At 39.9% G+C, this 13,467-nt stretch overlaps 3 protein-coding genes across 4 annotated transcripts in view; 2 read left to right on the top strand and 1 right to left on the bottom strand.

The window, feature by feature from the left end:
- Nucleotides 1-3,855, top strand: part of LOC102206483 (RING finger protein 121) — a 5,275-nt gene extending 1,420 nt beyond the window's left edge. Inside the window, exons 4-7 of the mRNA XM_005735557.1 lie at nucleotides 785-1,002; nucleotides 1,082-1,215; nucleotides 1,966-2,067; nucleotides 2,587-3,855. Of these exons, the coding sequence (XP_005735614.1) occupies nucleotides 785-1,002; nucleotides 1,082-1,215; nucleotides 1,966-2,067; nucleotides 2,587-2,707 (575 nt within the window). The 3' untranslated portion in view covers nucleotides 2,708-3,855. The remainder of the gene's footprint in view (nucleotides 1-784; nucleotides 1,003-1,081; nucleotides 1,216-1,965; nucleotides 2,068-2,586) is intronic.
- Nucleotides 3,856-3,901: 46 nt separating this feature from the next.
- On the top strand, nucleotides 3,902-5,245 carry LOC102206190 (interleukin-1 receptor accessory protein-like). 2 transcript variants are annotated; one of them, XM_005735556.1, is made up of 5 exons: nucleotides 3,902-4,076; nucleotides 4,186-4,197; nucleotides 4,280-4,342; nucleotides 4,427-4,556; nucleotides 4,653-5,245. In XM_005735556.1, the coding sequence occupies exons 1-5, from the start codon at nucleotides 4,052-4,054 to the stop codon at nucleotides 4,801-4,803; spliced, it is 381 nt and encodes a 126-aa protein (XP_005735613.1). In that variant the 5' UTR covers nucleotides 3,902-4,051; the 3' UTR covers nucleotides 4,804-5,245. The 2 variants fall into 2 exon arrangements, with proteins under 2 accessions (XP_005735613.1, XP_013766893.1); XM_013911439.1 differs by having other exon boundaries at nucleotides 4,156-4,197.
- A 1,786-nt stretch (nucleotides 5,246-7,031) lies between these two features.
- nlrc3l1 (NLR family, CARD domain containing 3-like 1) lies at nucleotides 7,032-13,182 on the bottom strand. The gene is made up of 7 exons (XM_005735555.2): nucleotides 13,140-13,182; nucleotides 11,227-11,461; nucleotides 10,109-10,207; nucleotides 9,779-9,856; nucleotides 9,585-9,690; nucleotides 9,244-9,484; nucleotides 7,032-9,116 (listed from the first exon to the last, which is right to left on the bottom strand). Exons 2-7 carry the CDS (start codon nucleotides 11,409-11,411, stop codon nucleotides 7,513-7,515), a joined length of 2,313 nt encoding a protein of 770 aa, XP_005735612.1. The 5' UTR covers nucleotides 11,412-11,461; nucleotides 13,140-13,182; the 3' UTR covers nucleotides 7,032-7,512.
- Nucleotides 13,183-13,467: the final 285 nt, after the last annotated feature.

Below are 13,467 nucleotides of genomic sequence, written 5' to 3'. Positions count from 1 at the left end.
ATCTCTCTTTCATTAAACCTGCCTTTTTTAACAGGCCTCACGTGTGCAGTGGGGGAAATAATTATTTGAGCCCTTCCTGAGTTTGTTCATTTTTTTTGTAATTGAGACTGAATGAGCACCAAAAACCATTAAAACACACATTACAAAAGTTATACATTGATTTGTCCTTGAGTGCAATAAGTATTTGGTCCTGTACCACGCAGGCAGAATTCTGGCTCCCACAGATTGATACTGTGCCCATGTTCCACACAGATTACAGTCAATCAATTACAGACACTGACTTACTATCTGGAGGTTTCACCTTCATGCTTTGCATGAGGATCAAATACTCATTTCACTCAGTGACAGACTCAGTGGCTGAGGCCAGTTTACTTTTAAGGTAGTGCATTTTTGTTTTTGGTTTATACTCTGTCCTCTCCATTAAAATAAAAATACTACCATAAGAATTAGTGACTGTTCATTTCTTTGTGAGCAACTTAAACCGGGGATCAAATAATTATTCCCGACACTTTATGTATAAAAAGGTGAATTACAACTGTCAGTTGATTCGTTTTATAGTACAGTGCTTTCATAAAATGTAATTGTCAGTTAGAGAACGTCATATTTTGTCTGCTCTGTTTCACTGTTATCACTGTTTATGGTTTGATGTTCTGGGATCCTCATAAAAGGATAGATTTTAGCTTGGTGAAATATAGTGATTTATTTATTTATTTTTAAACGGAGGGGGGAAAAAGCCACAGTAAAACAGAAAATTGAAATTTTATAGTCTAGTCTTTCATGCAAAATGTAAAGCATTTGGCCGTCTTATGGAGCAAACTGAACTTCAGGTTGAATAACAACATTATCAGTCAGATGATTTCAGTACTGTGTTCTCTGTCCAGGATAAGTCCAGAGGATGCCATGGACTTTGGTGTTTCACTTCTCTTCTATGGACTGTACTACGGGGTCCTGGGAAGGGACTTTGCAGAGATGTGTGCGGACTTCATGGCTTCAACCATTGGGGTAAATGCACAAATTTAAAACTGTGTATATTTTCTCCTGGCTGTAACCTAAAATTTAATGTAGCTTTTCCCTCCCGCAGTATTACAGTGCATCTGGCATGCCAACCAAACACCTCTCAGACAACATCTGTGCTGTGTGCGGTCAGCCCATCCTTGTCGATGTCAGTGAGGAAGGGATCATTGAGAACACATATCGATTATCTTGCAACCATGTGTATCCTTCCTGTGACATTTACTGACACATTTTCGTGCCTTTAATGGTTACCGCTGAAAGAGAAGTTCAGGTGCGTGATGGAGAATTCTGTTGGTATAAAAGGTATGTCGTGGGTTGGCATGGAACTACACTGTGTACTCAAATTAACAGCTTAAAGAGGAATTGCCTGGGTTTACCTGACCTTTATGCCAGACTGTTGATGTCTCTGTTACTTCCCCGAGGATCTGTTGTGTGTTGTAAATGATACCCAGTGCCATTTCACGATTTTTGTTTTGTTTGTTTGTTTTGGATCAAGTTTGACACGTTCCTTGATGTATTCTTTATAGGAAATCAACTTTCTATTTAAAATGCTGTTTAAAATTTACCTCTATCTTATTTCCTTACAAAAAGATGTGACCAAAAATGCATTATCCACACCTGAAGATTATTCTTTTATTACACATAAAAGCAACACCAGGTTTAGATAAAAAAAACAAAAAAATTAAAACAAAAAACAACACATATTTGCAAAGTGAAATGTAATTATTAATTAATAGTGCAGTACAAGTGTCTCGCCCTACAGTGCAGTGCTATCTGTAGTTAAACTAGCTCAGGAAATTATCCTTTGTCCTTAAATTGTACTATTGTTTTGTATAAATAATTTAGTATCAGGTGAATGTTGTCCTTTTGACTTGTATTAGAGCATTAATGTTGGATGAATGTTCAAAGATCTCCGAGTATTCAGTATTTGAGCCTTAACTCCAAATCCAGGTTCCATGAATTCTGCATAAGAGGATGGTGTATCGTCGGGAAGAAGCAGATGTGTCCGTACTGCAAAGAGAAGGTGGATCTGAAGAGGATGTTCAGTAACCCGTATCCTTTTTATTCTGGGATTCTGTCTGCATTAGTTACATTTTTTTAAACTAAATATTGAATGATTCCTGAATTAGTTGTAATTTCAAAGATTCTAATGAAATAATAACTTTCTGCATAAAAATGCTGACAAAAACAGACCCTGTGAAGATTTTGAATTTACTTTTAAGTCCAAAACTAAGTATGACAGATGAGATCTGACAAAGCACTGAAACCTAATTATGCCAAGTCACAGCGCGCGCGTGCGTGCGTTCCAGACTGCTAAGTACAGGCTATTTCAAACAAACAAAAGCAAAGCATAAATTGTACACGAGGTTCCTGTTCCTTTTTGTGGGTTGGAAAAACACTTTATATAACTGACAAATACATGTTATATATAATTAATGATTTCTCAGGAGCTAATGAAGATTTCTGCTTCCTTGCGTTGTCACTGTGGTTACATGTTGACCTCTTGTTCTCCATTTATTTATCAATTCTGATTGTTGTCAAGGGTTATTTCCTTAACCATTTCTATTCTAGCTGGGAAAGACCGCACGTCATGTACGGTCAACTTTTAGACTGGCTTCGGTACTTGGTGGCCTGGCAACCTGTAATTATTGGATTTGTGCAAGGTATCAACTACGTCCTGGGTCTGGAGTAGCCGGCAAAAACCGGCAGAAACGGACACGCATACCATGTGGAGAAGATTATGCACTGGCTCAAAAAGACTGAGGGCCTAACATTGAACTAAAACACCAATTTAAAAAAAAAAAGTGTCTATACTTTTTGTACATATTTATAGGCACATATCTGTATTTGCAGTTTATTTGAATTTTCTTAGTAACCTAAAATTGGATGTGTGTCTCATTTTCCCAGGATTTGATTGGTCTGTATCTCATGGCCTAGTAAAGCGGTTTTTGAAATCATTAGAGGGTTTTTTTTACTAATTTATGTCTTAAGTGTTAAAAGGTTAAAGGATCATGCTGGAATGTGTCATCCTTGTGTCTGATGGTTATCAAACATGAGTAATAAGTATTTCCTCTGGACTCCTAAATATATGAACACTATATCCACAGACATTAGTTTCGCATCTGCTTTAGTTGCAATTCCTGCTTCACAGCGGTCACGTATTTTGACCACAAGTGGCACCAGTTTCATAAGGGCCTGTCATATGCCTTGTGGAGCCAAGTTGTAATCATATGTCAGAAAGTACTACTCATATTGGTAAGAACGGTACCTCCTACATTTACGATGGAAATTCTAGTGTTACTGGAATCCATGATGTCCTCTTTTAGGGAAACACCAATCTTTAGCCAAGTAGTAACAGAGTCGTTTTGGTTTGACCTTTATCCAGTGTCTCAGCATATGTGAGTGCTAAGTTAAATTCCCTTGCATTGTCTTGGTGTAGCAGAGATGATGATAAGGGAGGCAAATTTAAGTCAAAACTGTGTGTGGAGAGAAATCAACAATTCAAAGTTATAATGTAACTGAACTAAACTCCATCAAAAGTATTCAAATTAAATTTAAGATGAAAAATATCCTAGAATGATCCTTTAACCGGTGAGCATGCAGATGGGGATGGTCTTATTTTCACGTGGTATGTGCATTATCTTCCATCCTGAAATTTCTGGAAGAGAACGGTTGGTAATCTTTTTGTGGGTACCCGTCAGACTAAATGCATAAAGCAGTTGTTTTAGGGCCCATTTGTGCACCTCACCACCAGCTTAAATGGTAAAAGGACTGGGTGTAACCAGACCAAAATATGATCATTTTGTTTTGATCCAGACCGATTAATAAATGTCACTTCGATCATGTGTGTTTTGTCCATATGTCTGCGAGGTAGCATTCACAACCCTCCATAATGTCACAAAGAATTAGTCAACACATCTCATTTGTACTGTGTGGGTGAAAAGGGAAGTTGAGTTAAGTGCGTGTGTGTGCCCGCATACATATATATACAGTAATCTGAAACACTGGTCAGCAGCAAAAGACTCGAGGAATCGATATGAAGCTCTCATCTGCTGTGAAAGGTAAGGACTTATTATGATACCAAACAGTTTGTTTTTCTTTGCATTATATTCGATGGTGAACGTTTTGTCTCTGTAACAGTTCTGGGATCTCTGTGTCTGCTGCTCGTAGATGGATTTCCAGGTACAGAATAGTTATGTAATAGAAAAAAGTTTTTTGTTTTTTTTTTGTGTAGTAAGATTTTTAACCTTAGAATGTTTTGCAGTTTCTGAAGATGAATCTCCAGAGATAATTGGACCAGGGTTTGTCCAAATAAAAACTCATCCAGGTAACGCATCAAGCCTCTTTTGATGGGACAGGCTGTGTAGTTGTGAAACCTTTCTTCGATGTATGGATGTGTTCTGCCTCCTAGGTGCACCGCTGGTGCTTCACTGTGATGCGTTTGTAAACTGTGAGGACGATATGACTCTAATCTACTGGCTTGTCAATGACACCTTCCCCGAAGACGCCCCCAGCAGCGACAGGATAAGAGAATCTAATGAGTGAGTATCTTTGTTACAATTACAGTGGAAGTGTACATTAAATTAAAACAATTAAAACAGTCTGTAGCTGGGCTGTAATGGCTGTGTTTTCATTAGATCCACTCTAGAGGAGGGTGCAATCCTTCAGAGGAGTTTGCTGTTGAAGAACATCACATCCGAGGACCTCAAATCCACCTTCACATGCGTTGTGACAAATGCTGTGGGAGTGGCCCAAAAACACATTAAATTAATATCAACACGTGAATGACTGAAGATAGTAAATGACAACTGTGTAAAAGATCTTGATTTTCTGTCCTCTGCCTTGTGATATAAGTCATGTCTGTCAAGAGTCAACATTGCATGTCAGCATTTTCATGTAATACTTTTGTTTGGCAACTTGTGGATGAACTCTGCTGAAGAGCTGGATGGTTCAAAACCTAAACTCCAGTTACGCTCAAAGGTAAAGCAAGTAGCTGCTGAATGCTCTCCTTTATATCAATCTGACAAACATACAGAGGCGCCATCTGATGTAGCAGTGTTGTGGTCCAGTTGTAACTACACTTACCCACCTTACAGTCATTTAGACGACTGTACCACACAGTGAATGTGTTGAATGTTGTGTCAGCAAACTGTTTTCTATGCCTGTGTACGGTTCCTGTACTTCCTGAAAAAAAAATAGTGAAAATTAAATTTAGATACTTTTAAATTAATAACCATGTTTTCCTTGAGAGTTACTGTTATTCACACTTAGATGTTAGATGCTCACTATTCCTAATAATATCTGAGTAAGCATTTCCACCATCTGTGCAGCAGAGGTCAGCAAAGCAGCTTTGTTCCTCAACCTTGTTTTGTTGGGGACTAGTTTTGTAGACGCAGTCAACATGCCAATGTCTAAGTTGTGTTTAATATGTTTTAGATTCATGCTTGAAAGAGATGACATTTCTATTGATAAATAGCAGCTCATTTAATTTGATTTGAAGAAAAAAAAAACAATAAAAAAAAGAGTTTTACTTAACATTGTTTTTGTTCTTGAGTTAAAACTAGTTATCAAATATCACCGGGTCTTTATATTGATATCTGAAGCAGATTCATGAGAAACGATGCAGGTATTTTGAGTCAAAGGAAAACTTCAAATGTCTGTGATGTGCTGTAGTGATTAAAGCTACAGGAGTCCATATTCTTTTTAGTTATGTCGTTTAAGCTATAAAAGAACTCCTTAAATGACATGTCGAAAGACACACGTCGTGGTTGTGGAAAAGATGTTAGTGTGTTTGAGAAGGGTCAAATCATTGGCAAACATCTAAGGAGATTGCAGAAACTGCTAAAACTGGGTTAAGAACTGTCCAACGTGTTATTAAAAAATGGAAGTATATTGGGGGCCCATCGTCTTCGAGGAAGAAATGTGGCCAGTACAACCCCCCCCCGAATGATCGTGATCAGCACTCACTTAGACGTTTGGTGAAATCACATCAAAGAAAAACTACAGTAGAACTCAGGGCTATGTTTAATAGTGAAAGTAAGAGCATTTACACACGCACAATGCGAAGGGAACTTAAGAGATTGAGTCTGAACAGCTCTGTAGCCATAAGAAAACCACTAATCAGTAAGGCAAACCGGAAAAAAAGGCTTCAATTTTCAAGGGAGCATAAAGATTGGACTCTGGAACAATGGAAGAAGGTCATGTGGTCCGAGTCCAGATTTAGCCTGTTCCAGAGTGATGAGCGCATCAGGGTAAGAAGAAAAGCAGATGAAGTGATGCACCCATAATGCCTAGTGTCTACTGTACAAGCCTGTGAGGGCAGTACTATGATCTGCGGTTGCTGCAGTTGGTCAGATCTAGGTTCAGCAACAGTATGTGCTCCAAGAATGAGGTGAGCTGACGATACTGAATGACCAGGTTATTCCATCAATGGATTTTTCCTTCCCTGATGGCCCTGGCATATTCCAAGATGACAATGCCAGGATTCATCGGACTTAAATGGTGAAAGAGTGGTTCTGGGAGGATGACACATCATTTTCACACACAGATTGGCCACCAGAGTCCAGACCTTAACCCCATTGAGAATCTTTGGGATGTGCTGGAGAATGGTCAGACTAACGCACGGTGAAAAATTAATGCAACACTGGATGGAAATAAATCTTGTGACACCGCAGAAGCTTATCGACACAATGCCACAGTGAATGCGTGCTGTAATCAAAGCTAAAGGCGGTCCAGTGAAATATTAGAGTCTGCGATCTTTGTTTTTCTAGCCAGGCAGTGTATCTTTTGCTCTTTGGCTGTTCATCTCCCCTTCTTGTCTGCTTTTTGCCTCTTTCCTTCTTTCAGAACACTTTTCTTTTTTTTCTCCTTGATCATACTTCACATTACGGTTATATGTTCACGTTTGTCTAAAAACAACAAAAAAAATGTGATCACAATAAAAGCGTAACGACTGCATGAATAACTAAATAATGCAAGAGGTCAACAAGCAGTTAGAATGAACTCAGAGTAAAAGCATTAGTCAGACACTTTTATTATAATATTGATCCTTATTTTTTTAAGCAGATTTTAGAAGGTAGATTATTTTTATAGACTAACACATTTCAGGCCCAGCAACAGCAGCAACACAACCCCACACTTGACAAAAGAATTTACACATTATCAAGAATCTTTGATCCTAGATGCACTATGTAAAATAAAACAAAAACACAAAAACCCCAAACTTCCAATATAAGGCACCTTAATCTCACACCTTTTCTAAAACAAACATCACTTTAAAATCTTCGCTTTACACATCCTTGTTACGTCTGACGATTTTAAAAGTCTAAAAATAAGCATTTGTACCCTTAGTTTAGCTCCCTTAAACTCGATAGTGTTTACGTTGGCTGAACACTGATCACGTTGTCATAATGTAGAGAGACTGTAGCTCACTGTGCAGCCAGCTTTTTGAATTCATTGAAGACTTAGACATGAATAATTCTACGCAGTCATCAGCATTTAACAGTCAGTTAAACTGGATACTGAGCCCCGTGATTGTGACCCGAGCTCCTTCAGGCAGCAGTGCAAGTTTCTATTCCTCTCAGGATTCTGACTGTCTTTCATTCTCTTCCTGATGAGAGCAGCAGCATCTCCAGTGGCAGTTGGCCACTTTAAGGGAGAGGTGAAGAAGGGCTGCAGAAGTTCCTGGTTGGTTTTAAGTGTCATTCCAAACAGGAAACGCAGGAAAATGTCCAATCTGCCGTCCTCGCACTGCAGACTCCTGTCCACAGCGTTCTTGTACATCTCCGAGGGTGTGGGCCCCCTGAACATCCCCTTAACTTTGTTTTTCGGTTTCTCCTCGAAAACGTTCTTCCCGAGATTTGCGAAGGTGAGCATTGCATAAAGAGCAGCCAGGTACTCCTGCATGGTGGGGTGGATAAAGCTCAAGACATTCTCGTTGACCAGCACGTATGGCTTTGTGACATACTGCGTGCACAGGCCTGTGTAGGGCACTGCCTCCTGATCGTTGATGCCATTTTCTTTCCAGTCAGTCTGTGTTATCTTGTACTGGCCGTGTTCCAGCATTGAGAAGGCCAGCTTTCCAAGTTTAATAAGAAAGTCTCTCTCTTTATCGACGCTGTTTTCTGGAGCTCTCCATTTGCGATTCTGACGCAGGAGTGCAAACAGCAGCTTTGTGTACATGTAGGTGATGCTGTTTGGTAGCTCTGCGTTTGTGCCCTTTTCTTTAAATACGCGCTGGCACTCATCGGCCACTATAGAGCAGAACAAGGGCAGGTGGCACATGATACGGAGGGTTTTGGTAGAATTGATATAATCAATAACTCGAGCTGCTTGGTTTGAGTCCTTAAACCTCTTCTGAAAGTACTCGTCCCGTTGAGTGTCACGGAAACCAAGTACTTCTATCTCATTGTAGTGCACATCCCATGGGACGCAGGCTCGTACATATGGCCGAGTAGTAACCAAGAACAGGCCGCGGTAAAGCAGCCTCGCTCTCATGAGGTTGACCACGATGACCTTCAGATTGCTGGTATCTGTGGGGTCACTCAGAAGCTCTGTGTTTTCAAAGTCAATCTTCCAGTGGTACTCATCCAGTCCGTCTAAGACAAACATCATTTGGCATTCGTCGCACCTGTAATCCCCATCTCTCAGTTTTTCTGTTGCCGGGTAGAGTTTTTTAACTAAGCCTGCCAAGGAAAGTTTTTCGCCCTCAAACTGTTTGAGTTCTCTGAATGGCAAAGGAAACAAGAAAGTCACGTGCTTGTGTGCTCGTTCTTCAATCCAATCGAGGACTAACCTTCTGACTGCCATAGACTTCCCTGATCCTGCCACTCCAGTGAGCAATATAAACCTTGAACTTGAGGTCTCCAGATAGTTAGGAGTTAAAATATCTGCAGTAGAAATCTCCTTGGGTGCTTCCTGGTTGCTGTCCAGCTTTCCTATTTTCATGACCTCGTGTTCGATATTGGGGCCATTATCACACGTGGAAACAATTTTGAGAGTAGTATGAACATCGTCAAAGGGCCTCTTCTCACCACCATAATCCTCACATACTTCACCGTATTTCTGCTTCAGACACTCGGCTAATTCGTAGCGTACTTCATCTGAAAAAAATAAAGAAAATAAAATGTGCATACATGAAGAAGTTTGTGCAGATGTGTCATCATTGCTTTCATTAAGGTTAAATTAGCAGCCAAAACAAGACATTAAGGCATACTCAAGGCCACTTACTTCTAAGGCACAAAGTATCGACATATTCAACCAGCTTCTTTTTCCCCATCTCGGCCAGATGGGTTTTGGTGATCTGGAATGAATTTTCAAGGCTGTAACGCTCGAGTAAGCGGTCGACCAGGTCCACTAGGTCCGTGTTTTGTGGAGGAGTGTTGAACGACTGCGGGTAATACTTCCAAAGCTTCCTTTTGAATCCCATAAGTTCAAACTCTGACAGCTTTCCAAGGGTTTTTGAGATGGCCTAAACCCAAAACAGCAGTCAAATATAACTATGTCTATATAGTGCTTGTTTTTATCTTTAACAAAAAATGGACAAAGGCAAAAAAAGAACAGTGACTGACCTTAAAAGTGAAAGGAATTGTTAGAGATGGATGCCTTTTCTCACTTTTGTTTTCATTTAACTTGTTTGTGTCAGAAGATTCAGGGACATCCTCTTTGCTCCTGGCCCTAGTGCCGTCACAGTGAAAATGTGGCAAAATATTTTAGTGACAATACTGGAAAAAGACACACACAGTAACATGTGCAAGTTTCTTACTTGCGAATCTTCTTTTCACAGTCGTCACTGTCAACGGAGTAACAGCTGGAGTACGAATCTGCTCTCTGTCGGCGGACACTAAAAACAGGGAGACAAAGCGGTGTTTAAATGAAGTGTTTCACTCTCTTTCCAGGAATTAATTTAACAGAGACAGATTTGGTCCCCTCTGAATATTCTTAATGAAAAGCTTGTGTATTTTTTGGATAGGTTGCTTGGACTATTAATCCATCTTCTTTAACTGGAAAGTACTTTGGTTCAACTTAGTGTTTTTGTTTTTTTCCCCCTTAAAAAAATTGCTTTCTGATTAAAACTGACATGACTTGTTTGCACCTTGTGGAAGATGTGTCGTCTTCTCCCATTTTGTCTGACTCTTCGCTTGTCATTGTGCTGTAGCTCTGAGCTGGAGACAAGGCCTGGTCCACGTAATACCTAAAAAAGAAGGAATGGTAGAATGACAGTTCTTTTAGTTACTTAGTGACCACACGGCAAGTAAATTTCCAGACATCATGCAAAATAGCCCAGTCTGTGATTTTTCTCACGTATCTAGAAAAGTCTAAGTTATTCAAACTGAGGATATTGAGCAATTATGATGCATGATGGAAGGGCTTTCCTTCACTGGAGTGACTCTACTAAGACTCAGCGTATGTGATGTAGCAAAAAGACAGCCAAAGTTGCAGACTGAAAATCCCACCTGCGCACAAAAACAGCCAAGCAATGACGCAATCAAGAACAACTGGAGTTTCCAATATTTCCAGTTTAACTTCACTGTCTGCAAATATTTTTCAACATATGTCAGAAAACTGTAGTTTATTGAGCAGGTGCTGATGCATAAAGTAGAAATAAACTGTGCTCTATTTGGCCCCGAAATTCTAGTTCAGCAGACTTCAACTATGAGGGGAAAATCCCCTGTCAGCAGAGTCACAACCACTTAGTAGTGTGACCGGTCAATAACCCAGTGAAATTCTCACTATTAATGATGCGTTCAATCTTCCTGTCTTTAGCCTGTGCTGATAACTAATTGATTAACAGTTTCATGTAACTAGTCTGGTTTTTAATCATTTCTGAATGTAATTGAGTATTTATGCACTGGTAGTAAACCAAAAGTTCCAAGACATAGTTTGACATCTTCAACTTAAATATGCGTAGAAAAGAAAACAAAGATGGATGCATAAATTACGTATGTACATGTGTAACATGTAACGTTGTACATGTAACAACCCAAAAAAAACCAAGCTGAAGCTGAAGACATCAAGACCGGAAATCCCACTGCAAACTGAGTGATGCTTAATTTTATGTAATGTAACCTAAGAAATTACAGACAGTCACAGCGTAGGTCGGCATAAATTTTACTCACTTAACAATACTTAAAAAGCATTTTCACTACCAAAACACAGTGTTAGAGTGAGAGAAGCACAGGAAGGGGTTGCAAGTCAAACATTTCTCCATACCAGTGGGTTGTGTCCATTGGACTGGGTCCCAGGTCAAGCGAAGGTCTTCTCGGAGGAATGTAGTAGAGGTCCTCATCTTCATCTTCTACCTCCTCCTCAAGCCCACTTTCCCGTCTTCCAGAAGCTGCTTCCCCAATGGAAGAGCCTTCTGATTGGGTGGCCATCGCTTCGTCTACGTCGCTCATGATGTCATGGAGAGGGTCAGTGAGCAGCACTGATAAGAAGAAGAAAAATCCTGGGGAAATAAAGGAGACGGATATTAAATTTTCTACTCTTGCTTATTCAACACGTTTCTGCTATTAAAAATGTCTTTAGTAATCTTTTGACATTGCCTTGCCAAAAGAAAATCATACAACTTTCCTTTAGAGGTCTTGAGAAAGTAACTAATAAGCATAAAAGACTGTGGTTTCAAATATTCTGACACTGGCTCCTACATTGGTTTGAATAGCGGTGCAGGGGTTAGCACAGCAAGAAGGTTGTTGGTTAGCCAGCTGGTGGAGTGTGCATGTTCTCCCTACACCTGCTACTGCTCCCTCCCACAGTCTAAAGACATGCATGTTAGGATGACTGATGACCTGTCTAGAGTGCATCCCATTTTGTGCCTATGATTGCTGGAATAGGCTCCTGGACACGATCTGATATTGTTGTGTTGGTGTTGTTCCCGAACCGTCATAACACTTGTGGTCCAGGATCAGAATTGCAACTGACCAATCACATTGTCTGAGCATTCATTTAGCATTTCTTTCCTTCTCCCTCACATTGCAAAGTTATGACAACAACAGCATGGCTGGTCAATTGCAATGTTGATCCTGGACCGACATTATTATGGTGATGCAGAAACAACACCAACACAGGGATATCAGATACACTGACTCCAGGCACACTGTGACCCCCGAATAATGAGAAGAAAATGGATGGACAGCTCCCAATTATTTTGTAATTATGGCTTCTTTTATGTGTAAACCTAAACTCTCTCACTAGACGCCACCCACCCTCATTCCCATGAAAAATAAGTAACATAAGTCCTAAGTAGGAATGTAGAAACAAATAACGGTGCACTTGTTACTTTTTAGATTACTGCAATTCGAGGTGCAGCAAGGGTGCTATTAGTATCAAAGTGATCACGTTTCCCACAGCATTACCAATTGCTAGCATTTGTAAGTCTCATATCACATTAGCACTTTGCCTTAATTACACTTCCTTGAGTTTTGAAAAGTAGACTGGGAGGTGGAGCCTGGAGCTATCAGCACAGTTTTGTTACCAGTGTCTATTAATATGCTGTGTCTTTGCTCTTTGTCCCCTCCCTCTCTCTTCTTCTGTGCACTCCTGCAGGCAACTCTGGTTTATTGTTATACATGTATTCCTACTATCTGTCAAGCTGATCACCGCCCACGCCGAGCCTGGTCATGCCGCAGGTTTCTTCCTGCTTAAAGCAAAGCTTGTTTCGCTACTGTATCCATGTGCTGGCTAACAGGAATTTGTTGGCCTTTCTTACTCTAACTGTTTGAGGTCTACATTCATAAAGCAGAGTAGAAACTGGTTTAATTTGACATTTTTGGGAACTCTTCCGCTTTGCGTTTTCCTTTTCTTCATGTTATGAATGGGAGCTCGTGGCACCTGTCTGACCTACAGCAGCCTCTACATACCATGATAAGATTATGCCCGCGACTTTTCATAATGTCTTTCTGAATGATTTAATGCTAGCCGTGTTGATTTTGAACTTAGAGATTTACATAAGCTAACTCGATGAAGCGCAATAAGAAGACTCCAACAAGCAGCGAGGAACACGACGTTTACACAAAACGATGACAAATGCTTTCACGACACTCAATCATCTCACGCAATTTCACTGTTTATAAAATAAATGCATTATTACTACATTAAAAGCATGCAATGAACAGTGAATAGCTTACCCTTCTCCGTGACTGGAAGTTTCTTCTTCTTCTTCGTCTTAAGTTTCTTCTTCTTCTTATGGCTATACTACACCTCACTAGGCCTACACTACCACCTACAGGATAAAATGTGAAAATCAAGAGAAAAAAGACGAGTAGTGGAGGTGTGGTACAGTACACAGAGGTCTTGATGCATTCTCAATCATCCAGGAAAGTAAATCTCCAAAAAGTTGATTCTGTTTATCTGGACATAGATAGATAGATAGATAGATAGATAGATAGATAGATAGATAGATAGATAGATAGATAGATAGATAGATAGATAGATAGATAGATAGATAGATAGATA

This window comes from Pundamilia nyererei, unplaced genomic scaffold (genome assembly GCF_000239375.1).
Source record: "Pundamilia nyererei isolate P.nyererei 1_Seehausen unplaced genomic scaffold, PunNye1.0 scaffold00064, whole genome shotgun sequence".
Lineage (NCBI taxonomy): Eukaryota > Metazoa > Chordata > Actinopteri > Cichliformes > Cichlidae > Pundamilia > Pundamilia nyererei.
The sequence above is the reverse complement of the archived record's forward strand: the minus strand, read 5'-3'. Positions and strand labels throughout refer to the sequence as shown.

What these genes read in the sequence shown, in the direction of transcription:
- LOC102206190 (XM_013911439.1), top strand. Translation starts at nt 4,052, where the DNA reads ATGAAGCTCTCATCTGCTGTGAAAG. An exon ending in GCTCGTAGATGGATTTCCAG is followed by an intron (nt 4,198 to 4,279) that starts GTACAGAATAGT and finishes AATGTTTTGCAG; the next exon opens with TTTCTGAAGATGAATCTCCA. An exon ending in CCAAATAAAAACTCATCCAG is followed by an intron (nt 4,343 to 4,426) that starts GTAACGCATCAA and finishes TCTGCCTCCTAG; the next exon opens with GTGCACCGCTGGTGCTTCAC.
- nlrc3l1 (XM_005735555.2), bottom strand. Translation starts at nt 11,411, where the DNA reads ATGAGCGACGTAGACGAAGCGATGGCCACCCAATCAGAAGGCTCTTCC. An exon ending in TGTGAAAAGAAGATTCGCAA is followed by an intron (nt 9,691 to 9,778) that starts GTAAGAAACTTG and finishes TGACGGCACTAG; the next exon opens with GGCCAGGAGCAAAGAGGATG. An exon ending in CAATTCCTTTCACTTTTAAG is followed by an intron (nt 9,485 to 9,584) that starts GTCAGTCACTGT and finishes TTTTGGGTTTAG; the next exon opens with GCCATCTCAAAAACCCTTGG.